The sequence below is a fragment of the Brachypodium distachyon genome, chromosome 3 (genome assembly GCF_000005505.3).
Source record: "Brachypodium distachyon strain Bd21 chromosome 3, Brachypodium_distachyon_v3.0, whole genome shotgun sequence".
NCBI lineage: Eukaryota > Viridiplantae > Streptophyta > Magnoliopsida > Poales > Poaceae > Brachypodium > Brachypodium distachyon.
This window is the reverse complement of record NC_016133.3, coordinates 56,529,487-56,552,235: the sequence shown is the minus strand read 5'-3', so window position 1 is coordinate 56,552,235 and position 22,749 is coordinate 56,529,487. Positions and strand designations below refer to the sequence as shown.

Genomic DNA, 22,749 nt, shown 5'->3' with positions numbered 1-22,749 from the left:
GGAATGAAGCCTGTAGCTAGTAATTCATTCTTTATGGTAGGAGGAACATAAGAATATCAAAGGTGCATCTGGTGTTAATTTCTGCTGTACTGATTCCACGCAGCAACATAGCTGGCCGCCCCGCCAGGGCGTGTCAAGCTCATGTACGTGCATAGAGGCCGATGCTGCATGCTAGCAAAGGCAAGCCAGTAACATTTTTCTCTAAGGGATTTTCTCAACTCTCCAGCGCCCACAAGTCACAACCCGGACGGGAATGCGTCCACGTACGTGCCACACAACACTACCAATCAAGGCCACGTACATGCACGTACTACGTCTGTTCCAATTTTCCTGAAAACTATACATGTCCACGTTCGTTTGTCGAGCTCGATCCGTCCATCGATGCTTCCGAGCCACGGCTTACTCTAAAATACTAGAACCCCGCCCATTAATCGCTCAGGCGTGCGCGCAAAACCCAGCCGGGTGGGTACCTCCGATTCTTCTTCAAGGGTGACCCGTGACCTCCGACGTCGTCCGAGCTCGACGTACGCCGGCGTTCCTTCCAAGCCACGCCTTGACTATCTTGCCAGACAACGATATACAGGCACTGTACGTCTGTACCAGCGCCACCAGCACCGAAGTAGATAGACACCTGGCGTGAACAGAAAGAGAAACCCACAGCTCGCAATCGCTAGGGGAATCCGTAGAATGTTGTCCTTGCAAACACGGAGAGCAAGTAGATGATTGGCAGCAAGTCGACCCCGTAATGCTCCAAGCACGCACGCAAGTGCAACTGTCGAGATTTATTATTACGGCGAGCGCAGCTGCATTATAAAAAGGCTCCACGCCGCTGGTGAGCCGGCCAGGCAGGCAGCAGCAGAACTCCACACAGGAGAAAAGAAAAAACAAAGGATTCCACGAGCTGCCACGAGAGCTCCGATTCGTTTCTGATCCAAAGTTGAGGATCCGAGATCCACGCGACCACATACCCCCAGCGGTCACTCGGGCCCAGCCCCCTTTTATCGCTGCCGATTGGATTCTCCCACCAAACCAACCAACCCCCACCCGACGCATCGTCCCCGTCGCTAGCTAGCTAGCTAGCGCGGCATTGACCAATCGCCTGCAGCTTCGTCCGCTGCCATGGCCATGGCGAGCAAGCGGCTGCCACTCGTCGCCGCTGTGCTCCTACTGTTCCTCTCTGCTGCTGCGGGAGCGGACGAGGCGGCGGGCAAGAAGCAGTCCACGTACATCGTCCACCTGGCGCCCGAGCACCCCGCTCTGTCCCTGCCCGCCGGCCGCCGCGGCCTCGGCCGCGTCCTCAGCCTCCCTCGCCACCTACGCTCTCCTCGGCCGCGTCTGCTCTACACCTACGCGCACGCCGCCACGGGCGTCGCGGCGCGGCTCACGGAGGAGCAGGCGGCGCACGTGGCGGCGCAGCCAGGCGTGCTGGCCGTGCACCGCGACGAGGCGCGGCGGCTCCACACGACCCACACCCCGGCGTTCCTCCGCCTGGACCAGGCCTCCGGGATCCTCCCCGCCGCGCCCGGCGCGGCATCGGACGTGGTCGTGGGCGTGCTCGACACCGGGATCTACCCCATCGGCCGCGGCTCCTTCCTCCCCTCCTCCAACCTCGGCGCGCCGCCCAAGTCCTTCCGCGGCGGCTGCGTCTCGGCCGGCGCCTTCAACGCCTCCGCCTACTGCAACGCCAAGCTCGTCGGCGCCAAGTTCTACTACAAGGGCTACGAGGAAGGGCTCGGCCGCGCCATGGACGAGGCCGAGGAGTCCAAGTCGCCGCTCGACACCGAGGGCCACGGCTCCCACACGGCATCCACGGCCGCCGGCTCGCCCGTCGCGGGAGCTTCGCTCTTCGACTACGCACGCGGCCAGGCCGTCGGCATGGCCCCCGGCGCGCGCATCGCGGCCTACAAGATCTGCTGGGCCAACGGCTGCTACGACTCTGACATCCTCGCGGCGTTCGACGAAGCCGTGTACGACGGCGTTGACGTCATCTCCTTGTCCGTCGGCGCCGGCAGCTTGGCCCCGCCTTTCTTCAGGGATTCCATCGCCATCGGCGCCTTCGGGGCGATGAAGAAGGGGATCGTCGTCTCCGCGTCCGCTGGTAACTCCGGCCCAGGGGAGTACACCGCGACCAACATCGCTCCCTGGATACTGACCGTCGGCGCGTCCACCGTCGACCGGGAGTTCCCCGCCGACGTGCTCCTCGGCGACGGCAAGGTCTACGGCGGCGTCTCGCTCTACGCCGGCGAGCCCCTGGGCTCGAGGAAGCTGCCTGTGGTGTACGCCGCGGATTGCGGCAGCGCGTATTGCTACCGGGGCAGCCTTGACGAGTCCAAGGTTGCCGGGAAGATCGTCATCTGCGACCGCGGAGGCAACGCGCGTGTCGAGAAAGGCGCGGCCGTGAAGCTGGCCGGCGGGATCGGGATGATTCTCGCCAACACGGAGGACAGCGGCGAGGAGCTCATCGCGGACGCTCACCTCGTCCCGGCCACGATGGTCGGCCAGACGTTCGGGGACAAGATCAAGCAGTACGTGAAGAGCGACCCGAGCCCGACGGCCACCATCGCGTTCCGCGGCACGGTCATCGCGGGCTCGCCGTCGGCGCCGCGCGTGGCGGCGTTCTCGAGCCGAGGCCCCAACTACCGCGCGCGGGAGATCCTGAAGCCCGACGTCATCGCGCCCGGCGTCAACATCCTCGCGGCCTGGACCGGCGAGTCCGCGCCCACGGACCTCGCCATCGACCCGAGGCGCGTCGAGTTCAACATCATCTCCGGGACGTCCATGTCGTGCCCGCACGTGAGCGGCCTGGCGGCGCTGCTCCGGCAGGCGCACCCGGACTGGAGCCCCGCGGCGGTCAAGTCGGCGCTCATGACCACGGCGTACAACGAGGACAACTCGGGCGAGACCATCAAGGACCTGGCCACCGGCGTCGAGTCCACGCCGTTCGTGCGCGGGGCCGGACACGTGGACCCCAACAACGCGCTCGACCCGGGCCTCGTGTACGACGCCGACGCCGACGACTACGTCGGCTTCCTCTGCGCGCTCGGCTACTCGCCGTCCCTGATCTCCGTCTTCACCAGGGACGGCTCCGTCGCCGACTGCTCCAAGAAGCCCGCCCGTTCCGGCGACCTCAACTACCCGACCTTCGCGGCCGTCTTCGGCTCTGACAATGACACCGTCACCTACCACAGGGTGGTGCGCAACGTCGGCAGCAACGCGAACGCCGTGTACGAGGCCAGGTTCGTCAGCCCGGCCGGCGTGGACGTCACGGTGACCCCGAGCAAGCTCGCGTTCGACGAGGAGCACCAGAGTCTTGGTTACAAGATCACGCTCGCGGTGTCAACGAAGAAGAACCCGGTGATTGTAAACGCCAAGTACTCCTTCGGGTCTCTCACGTGGAGCGACGGCGCCGGGCACAACGTCACGAGCGCCATCGCCGTTACCTGGCCGTCGTCGAGCGCCGGATCAGCGTCCATGTAGATAGATGGTAGCGGCGTTGGTTCTTGGCACACGATTTGTTTCGTTTACTCTGCAATCTGCACGCGCCTGTGATTTAATCGAATAATTACTGAATAATTTATCTTTGGATACCTTCGATGTTAATCCAGATCCATTCAACATTGCAATTGGTGTTGCGTACTAACAAAACAGTATAAACGTGCAGTAGTGCAAAATTTTCGTTCTTAGAGCAACCGTAACAGTTACCAAAAACGGCCGATCCGAACTCGCGTCTCAGGTTTATGCCGAATTTTGAGCTAGATCAGTTACCGAATTGAGCACATTTATCAAAAACCTCATTCGGTGGTGAACCGAATCGGTTCGACTTCCACCTCTATATGTAAGGCTCGGGAGGCCAAGTTTGGATCCAACTCCGAACCCGCCACCGCCCCTTCCGCCGTGGCTCCCTGTCTGTCGACTGTTGACTCCTACCTCTGCCTGTCGACGGATCAAGAACTGTTAACTATAAATTGATGTATACGCGTCAGCTGTTGAAGTTGGATTAGTGGCGTCAGATTTGCCACTAGTGTCTCTTCAGCTCAGATCGCGTCGTGTCATGTTGGATTGGAGGGACCAGCAGCAGTCGTACGAGTCAAACAGCGAAGTACTCCTCATTTCAACCATGTAGAAGAGTAAAAACTTAGTGTCGTTCAACCAAACAAAGAGAACAGATTTTAAACCCACAAGCTACTGCACCGTGGCTTCCTTTCCACCTTCAGAACATCTGTTCCAGTGAAAACAAAGAAAAAACATCCAAGCTTTCAATCGAATTTAGCTAATTTTAACCCAAAATTAAACCGTAATTGTCTCGGGAAGAGTTCTTTTTACGCAGCTACGACTTTCTCTCGAGGTGCAACTTGATCGATTTAGAGACAACGGTTTTTTTACCCAATCACGTAGCCAATTGCGCGCACCGCTGACATAAAAAGTGAGGCAGGAGACAATGTCCATACCGTTTTTATTCCTCTGAACCAATCACCGGAGCTGGCATATATAGAAACAACACATGCAAGGAATCAGACAAAACATATCGACACAAGTACACCCATCATCACATCTCTGAAAGTTGGGTTGCCAGTGCCGGCCAGGTAATGGCGATAGGGCTCGTCACCTTGTGCTCGCCGCCGTCGCTCCACTCGATCGACCCAAACGTGTGCTTATCCGTCACAATATCAAACATCCGCTGCGCGAAGGTAACCTCGTACTCCAGCATCTCCTTCGTCTCGCTGAACCGCAGGGTCTCCGGCTTCACCGTGACGCGCGTGCCGGCAGGGCTGGTGACCTTGGCACTGTACGTGGCCCTGGCATTGCTCCCGACGTTGCGCACGGTGCGCCGCTGCTTGATGACGGCGAACTTGTTGATGGTGAAAGTCGCGGCGAAGGCCGGGTAGTTGTGGTCTCCCACGGCGGCACCCATGTTGCGCGTCGAGCAACTGGTCGCGTCTCTCGTCATAATGGCGACCTGCTCGTCCGTGTACCCGAGCGCGCAGAGGAAGGTGACGTAGTCGTCGGTGTCGGCGTCGTAAACCAGGCCCGGGTCGACGGCGCGGTTCGGGTCCACGTGTCCGGCCCCGCGGGCGAACGGCGTGGATGCTTTCCCGGTGGACATGTCCCCGATGATGCTACCGGAGTTGTCCATGTTGTAGGCGGTGGTCATGAGGGCGGATTTGATCATGGCGGGGCTCCACTTGGGCCTCGCCTGCCGTAGCAGTGCCGCGATGCCGCTCACGTGCGGGCACGACATGGACGTGCCCGATATGATGTTGAACTTCACTCGTCTCTTGTCGCTCTCGAGCTCCGTAGGCGAGTTGGCGCCGGTCCAGGCTGCCAGGATGTCCACGCCAGGCGCGGTGACGTCCGGCTTGAGGATCTCCGGCGCGTGGATGTTCGGGCCGCGGCTGGAGAAGGATGCCATTCTAGGGGAAGGAGGTGATCCGCCGACGACGGTGCCGCGGAAAATGATCGTCGCGACAGGGGATTTTTGCATGCTTATGTACTTCTTGATCTTCTTAGCGGCGGCGAACGGGACGGCCGTGGCGGCGATGATATGGGGGCTGCTGATGGCCTGCTCGCCGAATGCCTCCGTGCTCGCGAGGATTGCCCCGGCGCCACCTGCGAGCTTGACGGCCTCTCCTTTCTCCGCCCGGCCATTGACGCCGGGGTCACAGAGAACGATCTTCCCGGCGACCTTGGTGGCGTTGAGCTTCTGAGCCTCACACACGTTCGAGCCCACGTCCCCGCCGTAGACCAAGGGTAACTTGGCTGAGCCAAGCGGTTTGCCGGCGTAGAGCGAAGTGCCAGTGAAGGTCTCGCCGTTGCCGAGAACGGCGTCCGCTGGGAACACGCGGTTGATGGTGGACGCGCCGACCGTCAAGATCCACGGCGCGATGTTGACCGCCGTCTTCTCGCCGGGGCCGGCGTTTCCCGCGGAGGCGGAGACGACAATGCCCTTGCGGACGGCACTGAACGCGCCCACAGCGGTCAGATCGTCATAAAACTCCGGGGCCTGGCCGACGGCGCCGAGCGAAACGGAGATGACGTCGACGCCGTCGGCGATGGCCTCGTCGAACGCCGCAAGAATGTCGATGCTCGCGCATCCGGCCTCCCAGCAGGCCTTGTACGCCGCAATGCGGGCGCCAGGGGCGACTCCGACGGCTTTCCCTCGGGCGTAGTCGAAGAAAGCCGCGCCCGCGACGGCGGATCCCGCGGCGGTGGAGGCCGTGTGTGTGCCATGGCCGTTGGTGTCGAGCGGAGAGTCGTCAGGCGGGAATCTCTGCCCCTTGGAGAAGAACTTGGCGCCGACTAGCTTGTTGTTGCAGTAGGCGGAGCCGTTGAACGACGGCGTGGAGACGCAGCTGCCGTTGAACTTGGAGGGCGGCGGCGGCAGCGACGGGTCCGCGGCGAAGGACGCGCGGTCGATGGGGTATATGCCGGTGTCGATGACGCCGATGACAACGTTCGTGGCGCCGTTGGACGCCTGGAGCAGCCCCGACGACTCCGAGAGGCCGAGGAAGGACGGCGTCAGGGTCGTGTGCCGCTCGTGCATCGTGTCCGGCACGACGGCGAGAACGGAGCTCACGGACGCGAGGTGCTCGGCCTGGCGGCTCGTGAGGCGCGCCGCGAAGCCGGCCGCGGCGTGCGAGTAAGAGTAGAGCACCTTCGGTTTTGCGCTGGACATCATCTCCACGGGGATGTGGGCACGCAGGAAGGACGCGTACGCCCGGGTGGTGTGCAGCCCGCGGCGAGGCAGCTTCGGCGCGTGCCCCGGCGCCACGTGCACGATGTAGGACGACATGGCCTCCGCCGTTTCGAGCTCCTCTGCTGGTACCGCCGCCGCCGCCGCGACGACTAGGGCGAGCACGACGCACAGGGCGGCCAGTGGTCTGGGCTCCATCTCGTCGTGTTTTGAGCGATGTACTGATGTGAAATGCAGAAGGGAAAGGGCGCGTATATGTAGCGCGCGAGATGGAACTGGAAGAGATGATGCGCGTGCGAGCACGCGTCTGAAAAATGTTTGGCCACATGGTGTGGGCTCTCGTGCGGATTATTGTACTGACGGAAGAGAGAAAGAAAAGGCCCGGGAATAGTTTTCGTTGCATGATTGCAATTTGCAAGCGAGGCTCCGCCTCCGCGTGCTTGCCGTGTTGGTTTAATCTTCGTTTTATTTTTAATTTTCTCGTTCGTCCGATGGCTCAGTTTTACCATACACAAAATAAGATTGGCGGAAGATGTTGTTTGATTGATGGATTAGGGTACTAGCTAAACCCAATTGTTATCCAGATCAAGTATTTTTGTTGTTTAGCTAAAGGGATTTCCAGATCAAGAACTACGGACTTTTGGTTTAGGAGTGACGTAGAGGCTGATTTGTCAACTGCACCGTACTGTCTCTTACTCTCTTTAGAGGTTGAGCCGTAGCATCGATCGGGGCAGGCATGGAGGGATCAGAACAAGGTCTTCTTTGTTTCAAAGTATTTTTCATAGGATATTCAAAGAATTAGAATCTTCAGAACTCTTCTACGAAGTATGTGAGTTGTTTCATTCGTGACTTATTTATTACTACCTCTGATCCTAAATTCTTAACTCGAATTTACCCAAATATATTCTTACAAAGCGTCTAGATACATGTAGTATTTCGAAAACAATTTAGGAGTATTACTACATACCATTCTTTTTCATGATTCTCTTGCACTATATTTAATGCAAACTTATGACGCAACTTTCTAGGAACTTTTCTTTTATCAAATATCTTGTGTACTGTGTGCTCGTGCTAAACTGCTAATGCAATATTCGGTGGATATGGTTAGGGTTGGCACTGGTGACCGTTAACCAGACCCCGATGGGATTTTCCTCTATTAAGAGAAGGGTACAGTACATAATTAGTTTTCATAGGGATCATCACATCTCACGATCACGAATGGCTTCCCTAACGGGTACAGCAGGGGCGTGTACGAGGCCAAGTTCGTCAGCCCGGCTGGCGTGGACGTCACGGTGACCCCGAGCAAGCTCGCGTTCGACGAGGAGCACAAAAGCCTGGGTTACTAGATCACGCTCGCGGTTTTAGGAAAGAAGAACCCGGTGATTGTCAACACCAAGTACTCCTTCGGGTCCCTCACGTGGGGCACCGGCGCCGGACATAATGTCACGAGCGCCATCGCCGTTACCTGGCCGTCGAGCGCCGGATCAGCGTCCATGTAGATAGATACAGTAGCGGCGTTGGTTCTTGCCACGAGATTTGTTTCGTTTACTTTGCACGCGCCTGTGATTTAATTGAATAATAATTACTCCCTCCGATACATAAAAAATGTCGTCCACTTATTATAAAATTTGTATCAACTTGTTATAAAATGGTTGATATTTTTTATGAGGGGTACTGAATAATTTATCAGCCGCCCACACACCACACAATGTCATCATTGTTTGTAGTTGTTGGGACGACTATGGACTCCCATACATTCAACATTGGATCCGTAGGTACGTTTATCGTCGGTCCGTGCGTCTTCGTCCGTCCGTGTTCGGCGCCTTCATACAGACGAAACGGATTTCGCGCGTGACCGTCTCCTTCCTTTTCTGTTTCGTTTTTCTCTCTGGCTACTTCTCCTTCCTCCAGATTTGACCCCCGCTGGTTCTTCTCTCCGCGGCCTCCCCCTGCGAGCCATCATCGTGGGGCTCCTACCGGCCGGCCGGTCCTCTAGCGCGCCGCACCTCCCCCTTTTCACTGGCCGCGGTAGCCATAGAGCAGGAGGTACATGTCGTCCGGGTGCCTTCGTACGTCAACAACGTTCCTCTCGGTACCTCCTTCATCGGGCTGAAATCGCCACAGCCGGCCACAACCCAGCACCGGCGAGCCCACCGAGACCCACCTCTCTCTTCCCCTGTAGCCCCACCGCAGCCAATATTCCTAAAAAAACTGAAATCCCCAAACCTTCCGACGGTGCCCGACCTATACCTGAGCATGGGCAGCCCGGCCCGAAATTTCCGGGCCGGGCCGGGCTCGGGCTTCAAAATTCGGCCCGGAAAAAACCCGGCCCGGCCAAGTAATATGTCACAGTAGCAACCTAGCAAGCAGGCCAGAGCAAAATATAGCCCAGCCGGCCAGCCCGTTAGCACATGGCAGCCCAGCAAGAGACCTAACCCTAGAAACCCACGCACGCGCACGCGGCCACGCCCACCCGCAGTCCCGCAGCACCCCGATACCGAGCAGGCGAGACCGCTGGCAGCGGTGGCGGCGCGACCCAAGGCGACCCCATCGGCGTCCGTTCTGCTCCTCCGACCGGTTGACGGCGCCAGCGAGGAGGCGTCCCCGTCGGCCGTCCGTTCGTCTCCTCCGACCGGTCGACGGCGCCAGCGAGGAGGCGTCCCCGTCGGCCGTCCGTTCGTCTCCTCCGACCGGTCGACGGCGCCAGCGAGGAGGCGTCCCCGTCGGCCGTCCGTTCGTCTCCTCCGACCGGTCGACGGCGCCAGCGAGGAGGCGACCCCGTCGGCGTCCGTTCCTCTCCTCCGACCAGTTGACGACGCCAGCGACCCGTCCCTCCCGGCTGAGCTCGACGGCGACGGCTTCCCTCCTGTCTCCCGCTCGTGCTCGACATCACCGCCTCAGGTACGTGCTCCTCCTCCATGCCCCTCCTCAGTCCTCTGTTCATGTGGTCATCTACTCATCTGTTATCCTATTTCTAGGCATGGCAAGTCTATGGAGCGCAAGTATGGAAATTGACGGTGATGAGGACGACGGTGGAAGCAGTGGCCATGAAGAATCATCAAGAGTTGTTGTTGTTCCTCCTGCCATGACTGCCCCGCCTACTGGACCGCCTCCTGCTTCCAATCGTCGGCGTGCTGCTGCTTCTGCTGCGATGAGCAAACCTAGACAAAAGCGTCCAAGATCTAAAGGAAAGGGGCGCGTCGATGAAGCTGCTGGACCGAGTACACCCGGTCAACCTGCAGCTGCTGCAGCCCCTGTTGAAGATGCCCAAGGTGGCACAACTTCAGAATCAAAGGTTAATCCATCTGCTCCTAAATCATTGAAGTCACAGTCAAAGTGTTGGGATGATTTCACTAAGATATCAAAAGACGGTGATCCTGAGGTGATAGATGAGTGTAATACATGCCATAAGATACTAAAAGGTAGTTCTAAAAATGGTACTTCTCATCTGCTAAGGCATACTAAGAATATTCACCCTCATGAGAACAATGAAGTCAACACTTATTTCTTGAAACCTGAAAGGAATGATGATGGGTCTTAATAGTTTAAAACATGGCAAGTATGATCCTGAAGCAGTGAGAACAGTGATAGCTTTTTTTTTTTTTTGGTGGCTCTCATCCTTTTTCCGTAGTAGAAGAACCTGGCTATAGAGTTATGATGAGTAAAGCTTATCCTCAGTTCAAGAACGTTAGTCGTTACACCATAAAAAGGGATATCATGTCAATGTTTGAAAGAGATAGAAAGGACTTGATGGAGATTATTCACACTTGTCCTAGCAGGGTTAGTTTCACCACTGACAATTGGAAATCTGATGTCACAAAGCTTAGCTACATTTGCATCACTTGTCATTATATTGATGATTCATGGAAGCTGAATAAGAGGATAATATGGTTCAAAAAACTGAATCCACCATATGATGGGGCAACTATTGCTGATGAGGTTTATTTGTACTTTCGTGAGTGGAAATTGGACAACAAAATGATGTGTATGACTCTTGATAATGCTTCATATAATGACAAGATGATTGAATCATTGAGAAGTCACTTGCTGCCCAAAGGTGCTTTACCTCTCTTTGGCATGTTCTTTCAAGTTCGGTGTTGTGCACATATATTGAATCTAGTTGTTCAAGCTGGTTTGAAATTGATTGATACTTGTGCGGGGAAACTTAGAGATGGCATACAATACATTAAATCTTCTGGTAATAGGATGCACACTTTCTATGAAGCTGCCACATCAATTTTTAGATTGAATGCCACAAGAAAATTGAAAGTTGATATGCCCGTCCGTTGGAATTCAACCTACACTATGCTTGGAACAGCTTTATACTTCAAATCTGTTTTTGCATGGTTTGCCGAAAGGGATAGCATTTTCAAGTCACATTTCTTACCAACTGCTGATGAGTGGGATAAGCTTGCCACAATGCATAGTTTTTTGGAGACTTTCTATGATGTGACATTGGTATTTTCTGGCACAAAATATCATACTTCCAATCTGTACTTTAAGTGTGTTTTCATGGTGCACACTCGTTTATTGGAGGCACATGCTGCTAGGCAACAGTTCATGGCTTCAATGTTGACTGATATGAAAACAAAGTTTGATAAGTATTGGGCTGATTATAGTGTGTTCTTATCTTGTGCTGCTGTTCTTGATCCCCGCTATAAATTGGGCTTTATAAGATATTGCTACAACAAACTCTATCAAAGGGATGAAGCCCAACGCCGACTAGCTGAAGTTAGAGCTACTTTGGTCAATCTTTTTGATGAATATAGAGGGTTTTCTGCCAACATGTCTTCATCTAGTGTTGCTACTTGTGACAGTGATGTTGGTAATTCTGGGTTTTTTAATGACTATGAACAGTTTATGAGCACTAGCCGAACGCATGAAGAGAGGTCACAGTTAGATATGTACTTGGATGAACCGGCTAGAGGCTTGAATGAGAAGTTGGATGTTTTGGAGTATTGGAGCAAGTCATCCATGCGATATCCTGAGCTAGCAGCCATGGCTCGTGATGTTCTAGTTGTTCCTGTGTCAAGTGTAGCTTCAGAATCAGCTTTTAGTATGAGTCGTAAAGTCATTACCGTTAACCGAGCATCACTCAAGCCCAAGACGGCTGAAGCTATAATGTGTCTACAGGATTGGTACCACATTAAATGGGTAGGTAACTAGTATTGTTGTTGTAATATAATTGTTACTCTTTCAATGTTTCTACTCGCATAATCTGCATGTTTACTTCATTGCTCACATGAGGGTGAATTTAATTCTTACTCTTTTAATTGTAGGTGGGGAAGAGGAAAGGGAAAAGCAAGGGCAATCTTCAAATGCCAATCGTAATGACAACGAGCTCTCATCAGATTCTAAAGATGATGGCTGCTGATCTCTTGTTGAAGAAGATGGTGTTGGCTGCTGCTGTTGATGCTACAAAATGGTTCTTTTTACATGTTGTTTGTGATTTGTGAACCTGTGTTTTGGAAGATGGAACTTTATTTTGTGATTTGTGACCTGTTATTGAAGAAGATATAACTTGTAGTAGTTAATTTATGGCCTTGGTGCTAGAGTGCTGGACATTAGATGAAACTGAACTTTTATGCATGTGTCTGTCAATGTGTGGTATGGTGTTGGTGCTGGACACTTGGACTGTTAGTTGTGTTATTAAGATTTACATGTGTGGCTCGGCTACAGCGTATGGAGGAGGCTTATTATGCATGTAATTCTGTAGTTGTGTTAATTGTTGAACTGTTAGCTGTGTTATTAAGATTTACAAACCAGTATATTGTCATTGTCGGGCTTCGGGCTTTCGAGCTTTTTGTCGGGCCAGGCTCGGGCCTGACTTTTGAGAAAATAATGGGATTCGAGCTGGGCTCGGGCTTCAGTCTTGACGGTAGGGCTTTTACAAGCCCCACCCGAAACCGGCCCGGCCCAAAAAATGCCCAGGTATAGTCCGACCCCCGTCTTCTCACGCGACTCGCCGTTGCCGTTTCTTCCTCGTCCGGGCATCACCTTCCTTCTAACTTTGGCCGTCGGGTTTCGAGGTACCGTGTTGTTTTTGATTCAGCAATTCGTTAAATCTCAGTCATCTTCATGAGTTCTACACCATCTAGATCCACCCCTTACTGTTAGTCCGGTGATGCCAGGAAAAAGTTCATGACGGAGCAGAACAAGGAGAGGGCGATGAGTCGGAAGAGGAAGCGGAACAGGAAGGGTAAGGTTGAGGAGGCCGCCCAGGCGCAGGAGAAGAAGGGGAAGGTTGAGGAGGCTGCCCAAGCGCAGGAGAAGAAGGGGATGGGGAAGGAGGAGGACCAGTCACAGGAGAAGAAGGGGAAAGGGAGGAGGGGGGCAAGAAAGAAGGAAGGAGTGATAACAAGGGAGGAGGGATTATATTCATGTGCAATGCACAGACTAAGCCAGAGTGCTTCCAGAACCTCTTGTTTGGCTTGCCCATGGGGAAGAAAGGATTGGTGGAGAAGATCCATCCAGGGGTAAAGCTATTCCTTTATGATTTTGACTTGAAGCTGTTGTACGGAGTATATAGAGCGGCATCAAAGGGCGGGATAAACCTTGTCCGAAATGCATTTAATGGGAAATTCCCTGCCCAGGTAATGCTTTCCTTCCATTATCTAGATCCATATGTGGTGAAAATGGTAGAGTTTGAAGTTGTTTTGCATTTTATGTGTGTATGTATCGTTCCCCATAGGATGTGTGTGGCTCAGGTGCTCCGGTAGTTTTGAACACAAACAAGTGTACATTGTAATTTCAATTCTGCATTTGTTTTGGTAAGCATTTACAAAAATGATGTGCGCCCTTGTTTTCAGACCCTAATAGTATTAGTGGTGTGTCCAAGGAGATAGTAATAGACAACTGGCAGAATATTGGCTGCTCATGTCCGGTTTGTTAGAAGCAGTACGTGCACGTGTCCATAGGGTTCCTGGGATATTTGTCTTCCACCCATGCTATTACGGCAGATGTAGCTGACAAAGCTTGATTTGGGCTGCCATCATCAAATGGTAGTTCTATCTTCCAATTGTAATTGCGATGCATTCCTGTAGCATACAAAAATAGCAAACTCAATGCCTCTACGAGGTACTCTATGTTTTCTCATTCTTGTTGTGATGTGAGAACTAATTATCCCCTTCCATTTCTGTAATTTTTTTCCATTGATGAATTTCCTTCCCTTTTATGCTGGAGTATTCTTCTGCGATAGACTTCATGATAACTTAGACTTACAGGGGACGTGGAAATCGAAAGAAACCACATTGTAATGAAGTTGCTAAAGCATGGTTTGTTCATACGGTAAAGCAAGCCTTTGCATTCATCAAAGTTAAGCACCAAATATGAGATATGCCGAGTCGTTAAACCTATGCATTAGGGGTTCTCATATAACCTCACCTTAGATCGTTCTGGATGACATTTAGTTGGTATTACTAAGGTTCTGTTTACGTGCGGTTGCGTCTAGGTGTAGTGTGTATGTGTCTCAGCCCTTAATTAAGCACAAGGTCTAGTTAGACGCGAGTCCATTTTTTCGGTGATAGCATGCTCACTCTTCATATGAGTTGTTGGTTGAGATAGGATGGACTAGATTAATTTGGAGATTCTTGAAGATAGAATGGATGTAAACATTTAATGACCTCCCGTATGGAGAAATCATCATGAGGGATCCTACCTAAACCTTGATCTCAAACTGTCCAAACTCCAAAGCTCGATCAGTTTTCTGTGTAAAGGGTTTGCATGTTAGCACTTGCAAAATAGTTTGTACTTAACACAACTTCTCTTTCTCGACAATGCGTACCTTCACACTTGCTCCTATACAACTGTGCTATCAAGAGAAGCTAAGCTAGGTCATGTTTTGGCCCATTAGAGGATTGCAAGTATATTTGCCTGTTATTTTATTTTGAAAGCATGGCTCTAGCTAACACCTCTTGTGCATGAGTCGTCCTTCATTTAACTTTGTTCTATAGAAAGATTTTCTTTAATACATGTGCATGCTTCTCTTAGTAGTTTGTGATTCATTATTTTTTTCCTACTTGCTAAAGGGTCTTTTGTTTAGTCCTTTGGAGGGATGTTGGTGATGTTCCGACAATCATATCAGAAGTGATGCATCTCATCCCTCTGAAAAATGTTGACGTAGGTTGTCCATTGTAATTGCTATGGTAATGCTAAATTGCCATTTGTCATGATGTTGACCACCGCTGATGTTTATCATGACGAGAACTTAATGGATTAGGAATTGAAGAGGCTGTATGTAGTCGAGTTGATTGAACATGTTCATCATAGCTGTACGTTGTATGCAGATATAGTTTTGCTTGCAGACATATTTACTCTCAAGTCAATTTGTTTCATTTCAAGGTTGGTAGATCATAGGTTGAAGTTCTACAATCTTGTATGTTGGGCTGTTTATATCTTACTAACAGTTGAGTTCATGCTCACCCTGTTAGCGTACCATATTTTTTTTAACTGCACCCCCATACACAATGGTCAAACAGGCAAGCACTAAGACATGGACACATCATTCTGCATGACTTCTTGATTGAAATTGCTGAGTCGATAGAACTGAAGATGATATCCTTGTTTGTACTCAGAACTGCTTGATGTGTTTTGATGTAGGTGAAATTTACAACTGATAAAGACTGCCTTCCTCTTCCTGAGAGTAGCTTCAAGCATGCCATCAAAGAAAACTACATTTCCAGCCGCAAATTCAATCCTGAGCTTGACTCTACACAAGTAAGTGTCATTGGATCTTATTTTTGTCTAAGTATGTAGTTATTCAACATAATTATTGGAGCAGCTCCAGACATAAGTACCATCTATTACCGTATTGTTTATCGATATTATGTTATTTATGCAGGTCCGTAGGCTAATGGCTCTTTTCAAGCCTATGAGTGTATCTCAACCAGCTCCCAGGGATCATCGTGATGAAAGGCCATGCTATGAAGAAAGAGGCATTTTCATCAATATGAAGATAGGCGACATTCATTGCCTGTTGAAGAAAGACGTTCGCAGGTTGTTGTGCATGTTCCTCCTCCTGAGGACTCATATAGGGGAACACACTTCGCTCCATTTCCTTTGGAGTCACGTCATGGTCAATTTTTGGCTAATGCCCAGGATGATCACAGATATTATCAACAACCACTTACCACATCCGAGGCTCGACACATTACTCTTGGCTCGGAGTCTAGCCATATTCCGCTTACCGTAGGGTCTCACCATGTGACTTCTTTAGCAGAGTCACGATATCTCCCATTAGCGTACTATCACCATTTGGCTCCGTCATCTGATGACTCATACTACCGCTCTCGAGCGAATCCAGCGCATGAACGGTAAGTTTGTATGGTTTTTCTAATTCAAACTAACAGTTAAATATATTGTGGTTATTTCAACACTATAATTTCCTTACTCAAGCTATATAATGTGCTCTTGACTACCAAAATCCTTGAATTTCAGCATTGCTGCTCGAACACCTCCTAGGGATTATACAGCACAGCCTGGGGAATTATCTGTTGTTGACCGCCTGGAGGAGCTCCATCGGACTAGTGAGATTTCTGCTCGTGGTGCTCGCCTGGAGGATCCTTACCGTCCAGGAGAAATTGGTGCTCGTGTGGAGGGTCCTTACCGCTCAGGAGAGATTGCTGGCCGTGGTGCTCGTGTGGAGGATCTGTACCGTCCAGGAGAGATTGTTACTCGCGATGCGCGTATGGACTACCGTCCAGGAGAGATTTCCGCTCGTGGTGTTCGTGGGGAGCTCTACCGTTCTGATCGACTTGTCAATCGTGCTGTGGATCTCCCGTATCCTTATGAGACTTCCAACCCTGCTTATGCTCAGTCCAACCAGAGACCTGTTGCGGCTAATGGACCTGGTGTGCTGGTTTCGTCACTCTATTCTTTTGTTGGGGCACCAGTCTATCGATGATTAGTTCTCAGCATCTAACATGACGTGCCTTGAGCTGGATGTGCTTGGATTGTGTTGGATGTTTTCTTTTGGCTAACATTGTGACTAAAGTTTAAAAGTCAGGATGTTTATCACTTTCTTGTGTTCGTGTTAAACTGCTTTCTGGATGAATGGCATTCAGGTTTAAACCTTTTGTTTCATCCATGGTGCTGAATTGATGTTATGTTTATACTTTTTTTTTGTCCGGATGGGTGCGCTCTAAGCTTTGTATGTTGCCTGCAAGCACTTGAGCCCAAGTAGGGACTTCCACTCAGGGCTCATTTTTTGAGGCCGACTGGGTTGTTGTGGGAAGTAATGCTCTATTTTTAGTATTTAAGCTTTTGCACAAAAAAGAGAGTACTTAAGCTAATACATTTTTCTTGAAGGTTTTCCTAACCAGTTCTGCAGCTCTTTTCCAGTAAGCTGCGTGGGCTCTTCAGGAATCGTCTACCTCAGCAGCTTCCAACACTCTCGTCCCAATGTAGGCCTGCCTGACCGGACACAATACTGGTCCGAGGAATTCCAATGTTTGATTTCTCACGAGGTCTGAGAAACAAATGGTTTTCAACGTAAAAGTTAAGGCATCTAATTTGAAACATTAGTATTAACAAGTATACCTTCAAAGTTTTGTAGAATGAAGTGTCAAGACGTCTAACTTGAGAAGTTATAAGATGATTTTCCTTTCTCTTTTAGCAGTAAATAAATAAATACCGATCTTTGATGTTGAGTTTGACTGTATCTAATTTTGTGGATGCTAATGATGTCCATAAGTTGTTCCACATATAATTTGAGCTTTTCATATTGTCTTTCAGCACTTGTATGTTGTATGGCAACTGATGAGATTTAACATCCTTCAATTGTTAAAACAGACCAAGGTGCTCCCAAGGAGAAAAAATTACTGATGCTGGTATACTGAGCTGGGCCAACAGCGAAGTGAAAGAATTAGGAAGAACATCTCGAATGGAAAGCTTCAAGGTGATTTTAATTTCCGCAGCTTCTTCAACTGCTGCCTCTTCGTCAGGCAGCCGCGTCCCAGCTAGTGCACCCTCCGGCAAAGGAGAACAGCCGGTATGGCGAGTTTGCGACCGAGGAATTGAACCAGCTTTCGTATCACCCGCGAAGTACATGGGGCAGGCCAGGCATCTGGTTTCTTAGCTGCTTTCTCTAGCTAACTAGTACTTGTTGATTTCCTCTTCTTCGTTTTAGCTTTTGATGATCTGATCTGCTGCCGAGGAGGAAGCAGAGTCTGTGATGACCTTTTTTGTGCATGATATGAAACATCAACAGTGTATCGATTTATTATTCACATTGGCTGTAGTAACTGTTATTTACAACGGAGACACTGCGTCATTTGCATATCATCGTTCGACTGTATCAATCAGACGCAAATAGTAGAGGTATTTTTCTCTGATTCTTCTACTCCGTATATGCCTTTTCTATTAAAACGTTCAATATAAGATACTCCGTCGTGAAAACTCCTCGAAAAAAACAACAGATATGAAAGCCAAAAAAACTGAACACCATGGTTTCTAAACTTCATCACTACAACAACAATCAGTGGCGCCTCTGGTCAAAAAAAAAAAGACAAGCAGTGGCGCCGGGCTGGAAGCGTCAGCGGATATGTGTAGAAGCACTTGCCAGCCGGTTTTGGCCCGTGGCCCGTGGTCGAACACCCATGGGCATACTCCACCGCTTGGACTGCTCTATCAGACTTTCTCAAAAATAAAAAAATGTAGTCTATCAGGACAATCACGCGGCCTAAAAACCGCTGATCCGTGGTGGCCCGTGGGCTTGGACTCGGGTGGCCTGCCTTTCACGAGGTTTCAAACCCTCTAAAAAACAATTTTTTTGGAGGTTTCAACCCCGCAAATCCTGGCCTAAATATTTTTTGGGCGGTCCATGATATCCGTCCTCTGGAGCCTGAACTACCGTACAGTACGTTGCCGACTTTTAAATAAAAATAGAAAATACTAATGAAGTACGAGCATATCTCAACCTGCAGCCTTCTGTAGGTGTAGCTAGGCCATGTGTTTCTCATCTCGTACTCCATATTAGTAAGCTGGGTGCAGCCTAACCTGAGGTAAGCTCTGACGCATACCGGGCCATTTCTTCTCTTGTTTAATGTCCGTTGCTGTGCTTGCTGCTCAAGGTATGCACATGACTCATGGCTCACAAGACAAAAGGAGACAAGCAGCGGAATCTCGTTTCTGCTGGGGCTCGGCCGGCTCCCGCTGCTTGAGCCATGTCTGCTGCTGGCGTGGCTACGCAAGTTGGCATGTGCAGCAAAAGGACTTTGCAAAATAGCAACCGTGCCTTGACAAACAAACTAGCAGCTGTATGTGCTTCCAACCAGACTTTTTCCCTTTGGGCTTGTAAATTTGGACATCTACAGCTACAATCAAGTAGATCAACTATCCTTTTCAGTGGACAAATAATACAGTACATCATGTGTCTGATCAATCCCAACAAATCAGTACTGCTACTGTGTGTAACGACGAGGAACGGCGCCGGCCGGTCAAATACGTGCACCTTGCTGTTCCACACGATGTATCATTATCGTTGCTAGATTTTACTTACACAGCCGTCCGTGTCAAGCAGCTGGCTGGGAGTGGCTGCTATTAATTAAACTGGAATTTATTAGCGCCCACATGCATGCATTTCCGTGCATGGATCTCTCTAGCACGCAACAAAGGTCGCAATCTGTCAACGTATTCCGGCTGGTGATATATTCTTCTTCCTTCCCTGTTCCTCATGCAAGGACTGACACCAGTCGTTTACGTACTACCTAGCGAATGCGAAAATGGAAACGTACAAGTGTACTGTGTACAACCCGTCGTCTAGAAGACTAGAACTAACAGGACATACGCTTCTCATTTTCAAACATTGCCGGCAAACCGCGACAGCTACAGTAGCTCTCAATCAGCAAGAGGCGGACTTTCTGGAGATGAGGATGTACTAGTATATATCTTGATTTTACTTTTTGCTCTGTGAACTTTCTTCTCGTGTATTTTTCTCCCCTCCCCTTCTTTGTACTCTTTTTTCTCCTAGATCGACTCTCCTCAACCTTCTTTGGCAACGAATAACACGTCGTGTTGTTTCATAAATAAAAAGACAGACGCTTCTCGTGCAACCCACACCATACATAACTCGACCCCGACGGCCTGAAGGGTGACGGGTGAGAGTGGTTGAAGATGCCATTTGTTGATTAACTGATTAAGCAAGTTGGCAGCTAGTGTATGATCGGATATATGCAGGCCGCTGCGCGTGTGTGTGTGTAGCACGTCAACTTCCGTAGACCTGCCGCCATCCCACTTTCCCGTAACCTTCTCTTGGCTCTAGCTTTGCCAGTACTAGTAGACCAGAGATAAACAATGCGCTGCGAGCTTAACATTATCATCATCTTATAAAACTAGTACGGAGTACTACCAGTTGTGGGAGTACTTAATTTTAGTAGTACGTACTCCGTAGTGCATAAATCACGGGCTAGCTTAACGCGTCTGGTTGGTACTCCAATCGGAAGCAAATTATTCGCGGAGGGATGGGGGGTGAACTGCTACAGAGCACGGACCAGGCCGGGGCGCGGCGCGGGCGCGGCGTGCAGTTCCGGATGCCGCGGCGGCCGGCGCTGCTGGCGGCGGGGCCGCCGCTGGTGCTACCGGGAAAGGCGAAGAAGCAGCAGCAGAGGAAGAAGAAGATGGCGGTGGCGCGGCTGGGCGGCGGCGGCGGCGGGCGGAAGCGGCTGCTGGGGGCGATCCGGCGGCTGCGGATGCGGTGGGTGGCGGCGGCGTACCGGCGGGCGGTGCGGCGGCTGCGCGCCTTCTACGCCAGGGCGCTCGAGGACCTCCTCGTGGGCGCCGCCGCCATCAGCACGCTGCGCGCCGAGGCGGCCGGCGCCGACTACTGCTCCTTCGGCGCCGCCTTCGCGCCCGTCGTCTCCGTCCCCGGCCGCCGCTGACCTCCGTCGGCCCGGCCCGCCCATGCGGACGCGAGAGGCTAGCACTACTCAACACATGCAGCGACAACAGCGCGCAAAGGATCGAGCATTCGAGCTGCAACTGCGCCTCTGCGCGCGCGCATGACGGCATGAGCAGGGGATCATATCGATCGATCGAGCCATGGGTGCGCCCGTGTGCTTGTTTATGTATAGTACTCCTGAATCCTGATTGGCCTTCGAAGTGCTATACTCTTTTGCTTTTAGCTTCGCTTGTCGTCGATCTGGTGCTAGCTTGGCCTTCTTCCTGCTTCTTCATCCCACCTTCTTCTCTTTTCCGCTCTCACCTCCTTAATCTTGTGTGCGTCGTGTTCTTCGATTTCGGTTAATTAGCTAGCGCCTACCGCGTACAGTACTACTGTACAATTGGTACTGATTACTAGTTCCTGAATTCGTGGAAGACGTGTAATTAAGTAGACTAAACGAGAGAAGAAACCTGCACGATCAAAGTTTCTTAATATTTCGTCCAGGTCATGTAATTAGCTAGCTTGTACTATACTTATATGTTCCCTTTCAGAGTTTCATTTAGCTTGTGTACTTAGTTGCTTGGGAGAAGAAGACGACGACGGCTGTGCCGGCAGGCGGCCCAGAGTAATTTAATTAATGATGATTTGCTGGTTATATATAGTTGCACTTGTGCATATATAAGTTCCGTTGGCTCGTCATCGCTCGTCAGATGACACATGACACTGACACAAGTGTATATACACCACCAGCCAGTCGGTAGTCCAGCTGCGTGTCTCACGCTGGGGTTTGATTTTGGCCTGTATATTCCGAAGCGAAGCTGGGAATTTGTTTTTGCTTTTTAAGAGGGTGCTGGGAAATTTGATCTGATCTGATATCTCAATCTCTCACGCGTGTTTTTCTTTTCTTTTTTGAGGGCAATCTCTCACGCATGTGTGGAGATTATCTTATGGTTCCGAACAACGGAGCCCAGCCAGTCCAGTCAAGCAGCCCGACTCGTTTGCGGGGTGACGCTGGCAGGCCACCTTTCAACCCGCAGGATAGCCCATCTATCGCTGGGCCAATTATCTTACAGGGCTATTCAAATTTTATCATCAGGATGAACGGCTCTATGAAAATTAATGTGGCCTGTCCTGAAAAGGTTTTAGGGATGCAAAATTGTACAGGAATATAGGAAGTATAACATTTGAAAAGAGGACGAAATAAGTGACGGATTACCCTCCGTCCTCGGTCATTTATTTCAGGACGGAGGGAGTATATGCTTGATTCTAAAAAGAGTATAGGGATGCAAAATTGTCGGGGTCCAAAAGATAGAGCTCATTGCGACAACTTCAAAAAGCTTCAATTTATCTTCAAATTTTATTTATGAAGGTTATTTTTTATTCATGTACTCTGATTTGTTTTTCTATTTCATTTTTCATTCTTTGGTTCATCGTAGTTGTAGTTTTCGTGTCATTTTGGTAAGAATGTTCAGATTACAAATTTTCCATTAGCATGTACTCTCTCCGTCCCATATTAAGTGTCTCAAATTTGTCCAAATATTGATGTATTTATACCTACAAAGCGTCTAGATATATGTAATATTTCGACACTTAATATGGGACGGAGAGGGTACATGGTTTGTTATAGTATCCATCCTTTTGTTTTGTTTTGACATAAAAAGGAAATACTACTCGCTCATCAAGTTAAATATGAAACATTAACGCTAGGATGTCCATCAAGTTTATTTTTTAAATATGAAACAGTTCACGAGAATATCTCAACATGTCCAGAAAAATGGACACACGATTTGCTCTCGTTCGTGACTGCAGCAAACATGTGACCTCAATTTGTTGACATCGTTTTTTTTACAGCAATTTGTTCACATTGTTTGACAATGGAGTCGCTCTTTTTCTTCTTCTTCACAATCGCTCAAGGAGCCGTTGGTGGCAGCAACTCAGTGCGTATACAAGCCCATCGTCCCGGAAAACGCTGCCCTGGCCTGGCCGGGAAACTCCATCCCCCAGATATAGAAAAGCCCAAGCGGCATTAGCCGCGCGCCAGCAGACGACGCGGAGAGGAAAGAGGAAGGAGAGGAAGAGGAGGAGCCCCTTGCGCCCCGCGCCCTTGCCCCTCCCCTTCTCTCTCTCTCCCTCCCCCCATCCCTACTCCGAATCCGACCGACCGATCGCCGCGAGGCGCGGA

The 22,749-nt window shown here is 50.7% G+C and overlaps 4 protein-coding genes and 1 pseudogene across 5 annotated transcripts; 4 read left to right on the top strand and 1 right to left on the bottom strand.

The window, feature by feature from the left end:
- The first annotated feature begins 825 nt into the window (after window positions 1–825).
- On the top strand, window positions 826–3,615 carry LOC100837181 (subtilisin-like protease SBT1.4). The gene has a single exon (XM_003570448.4). The coding sequence runs from the start codon at window positions 1,120–1,122 to the stop codon at window positions 3,475–3,477; it is 2,358 nt and encodes a 785-aa protein (XP_003570496.1). The 5' UTR covers window positions 826–1,119; the 3' UTR covers window positions 3,478–3,615.
- Window positions 3,616–4,412: 797 nt separating this feature from the next.
- Window positions 4,413–6,965, bottom strand: LOC100838394 (subtilisin-like protease SBT1.4). The gene has a single exon (XM_003570451.4). It carries the CDS (start codon window positions 6,887–6,889, stop codon window positions 4,547–4,549), a length of 2,343 nt encoding a protein of 780 aa, XP_003570499.1. The 5' UTR covers window positions 6,890–6,965; the 3' UTR covers window positions 4,413–4,546.
- Window positions 6,966–9,656: 2,691 nt separating this feature from the next.
- On the top strand, window positions 9,657–12,350 carry LOC112268559 (zinc finger BED domain-containing protein DAYSLEEPER-like). Of its 2 annotated transcripts, none has more exons than XM_024462551.1 (2): window positions 9,657–9,986; window positions 11,971–12,350. In XM_024462551.1, exons 1-2 carry the CDS (start codon window positions 9,672–9,674, stop codon window positions 12,145–12,147), a joined length of 492 nt encoding a protein of 163 aa, XP_024318319.1. In that variant the 5' UTR covers window positions 9,657–9,671; the 3' UTR covers window positions 12,148–12,350. The 2 variants fall into 2 exon arrangements, with proteins under 2 accessions (XP_024318319.1, XP_024318318.1); XM_024462550.1 differs by lacking the exon at window positions 9,657–9,986 and adding an exon at window positions 10,955–11,845.
- Window positions 12,351–12,832: 482 nt separating this feature from the next.
- Window positions 12,833–16,592, top strand: LOC100844480 (annotated as a pseudogene).
- Window positions 16,593–19,849: 3,257 nt separating this feature from the next.
- Window positions 19,850–21,138, top strand: LOC104583864. Its single transcript, XM_010237736.3, has one exon. It carries the CDS (start codon window positions 20,149–20,151, stop codon window positions 20,563–20,565), a length of 417 nt encoding a protein of 138 aa, XP_010236038.2. The 5' UTR covers window positions 19,850–20,148; the 3' UTR covers window positions 20,566–21,138.
- The last annotated feature ends 1,611 nt before the right edge of the window (window positions 21,139–22,749 follow it).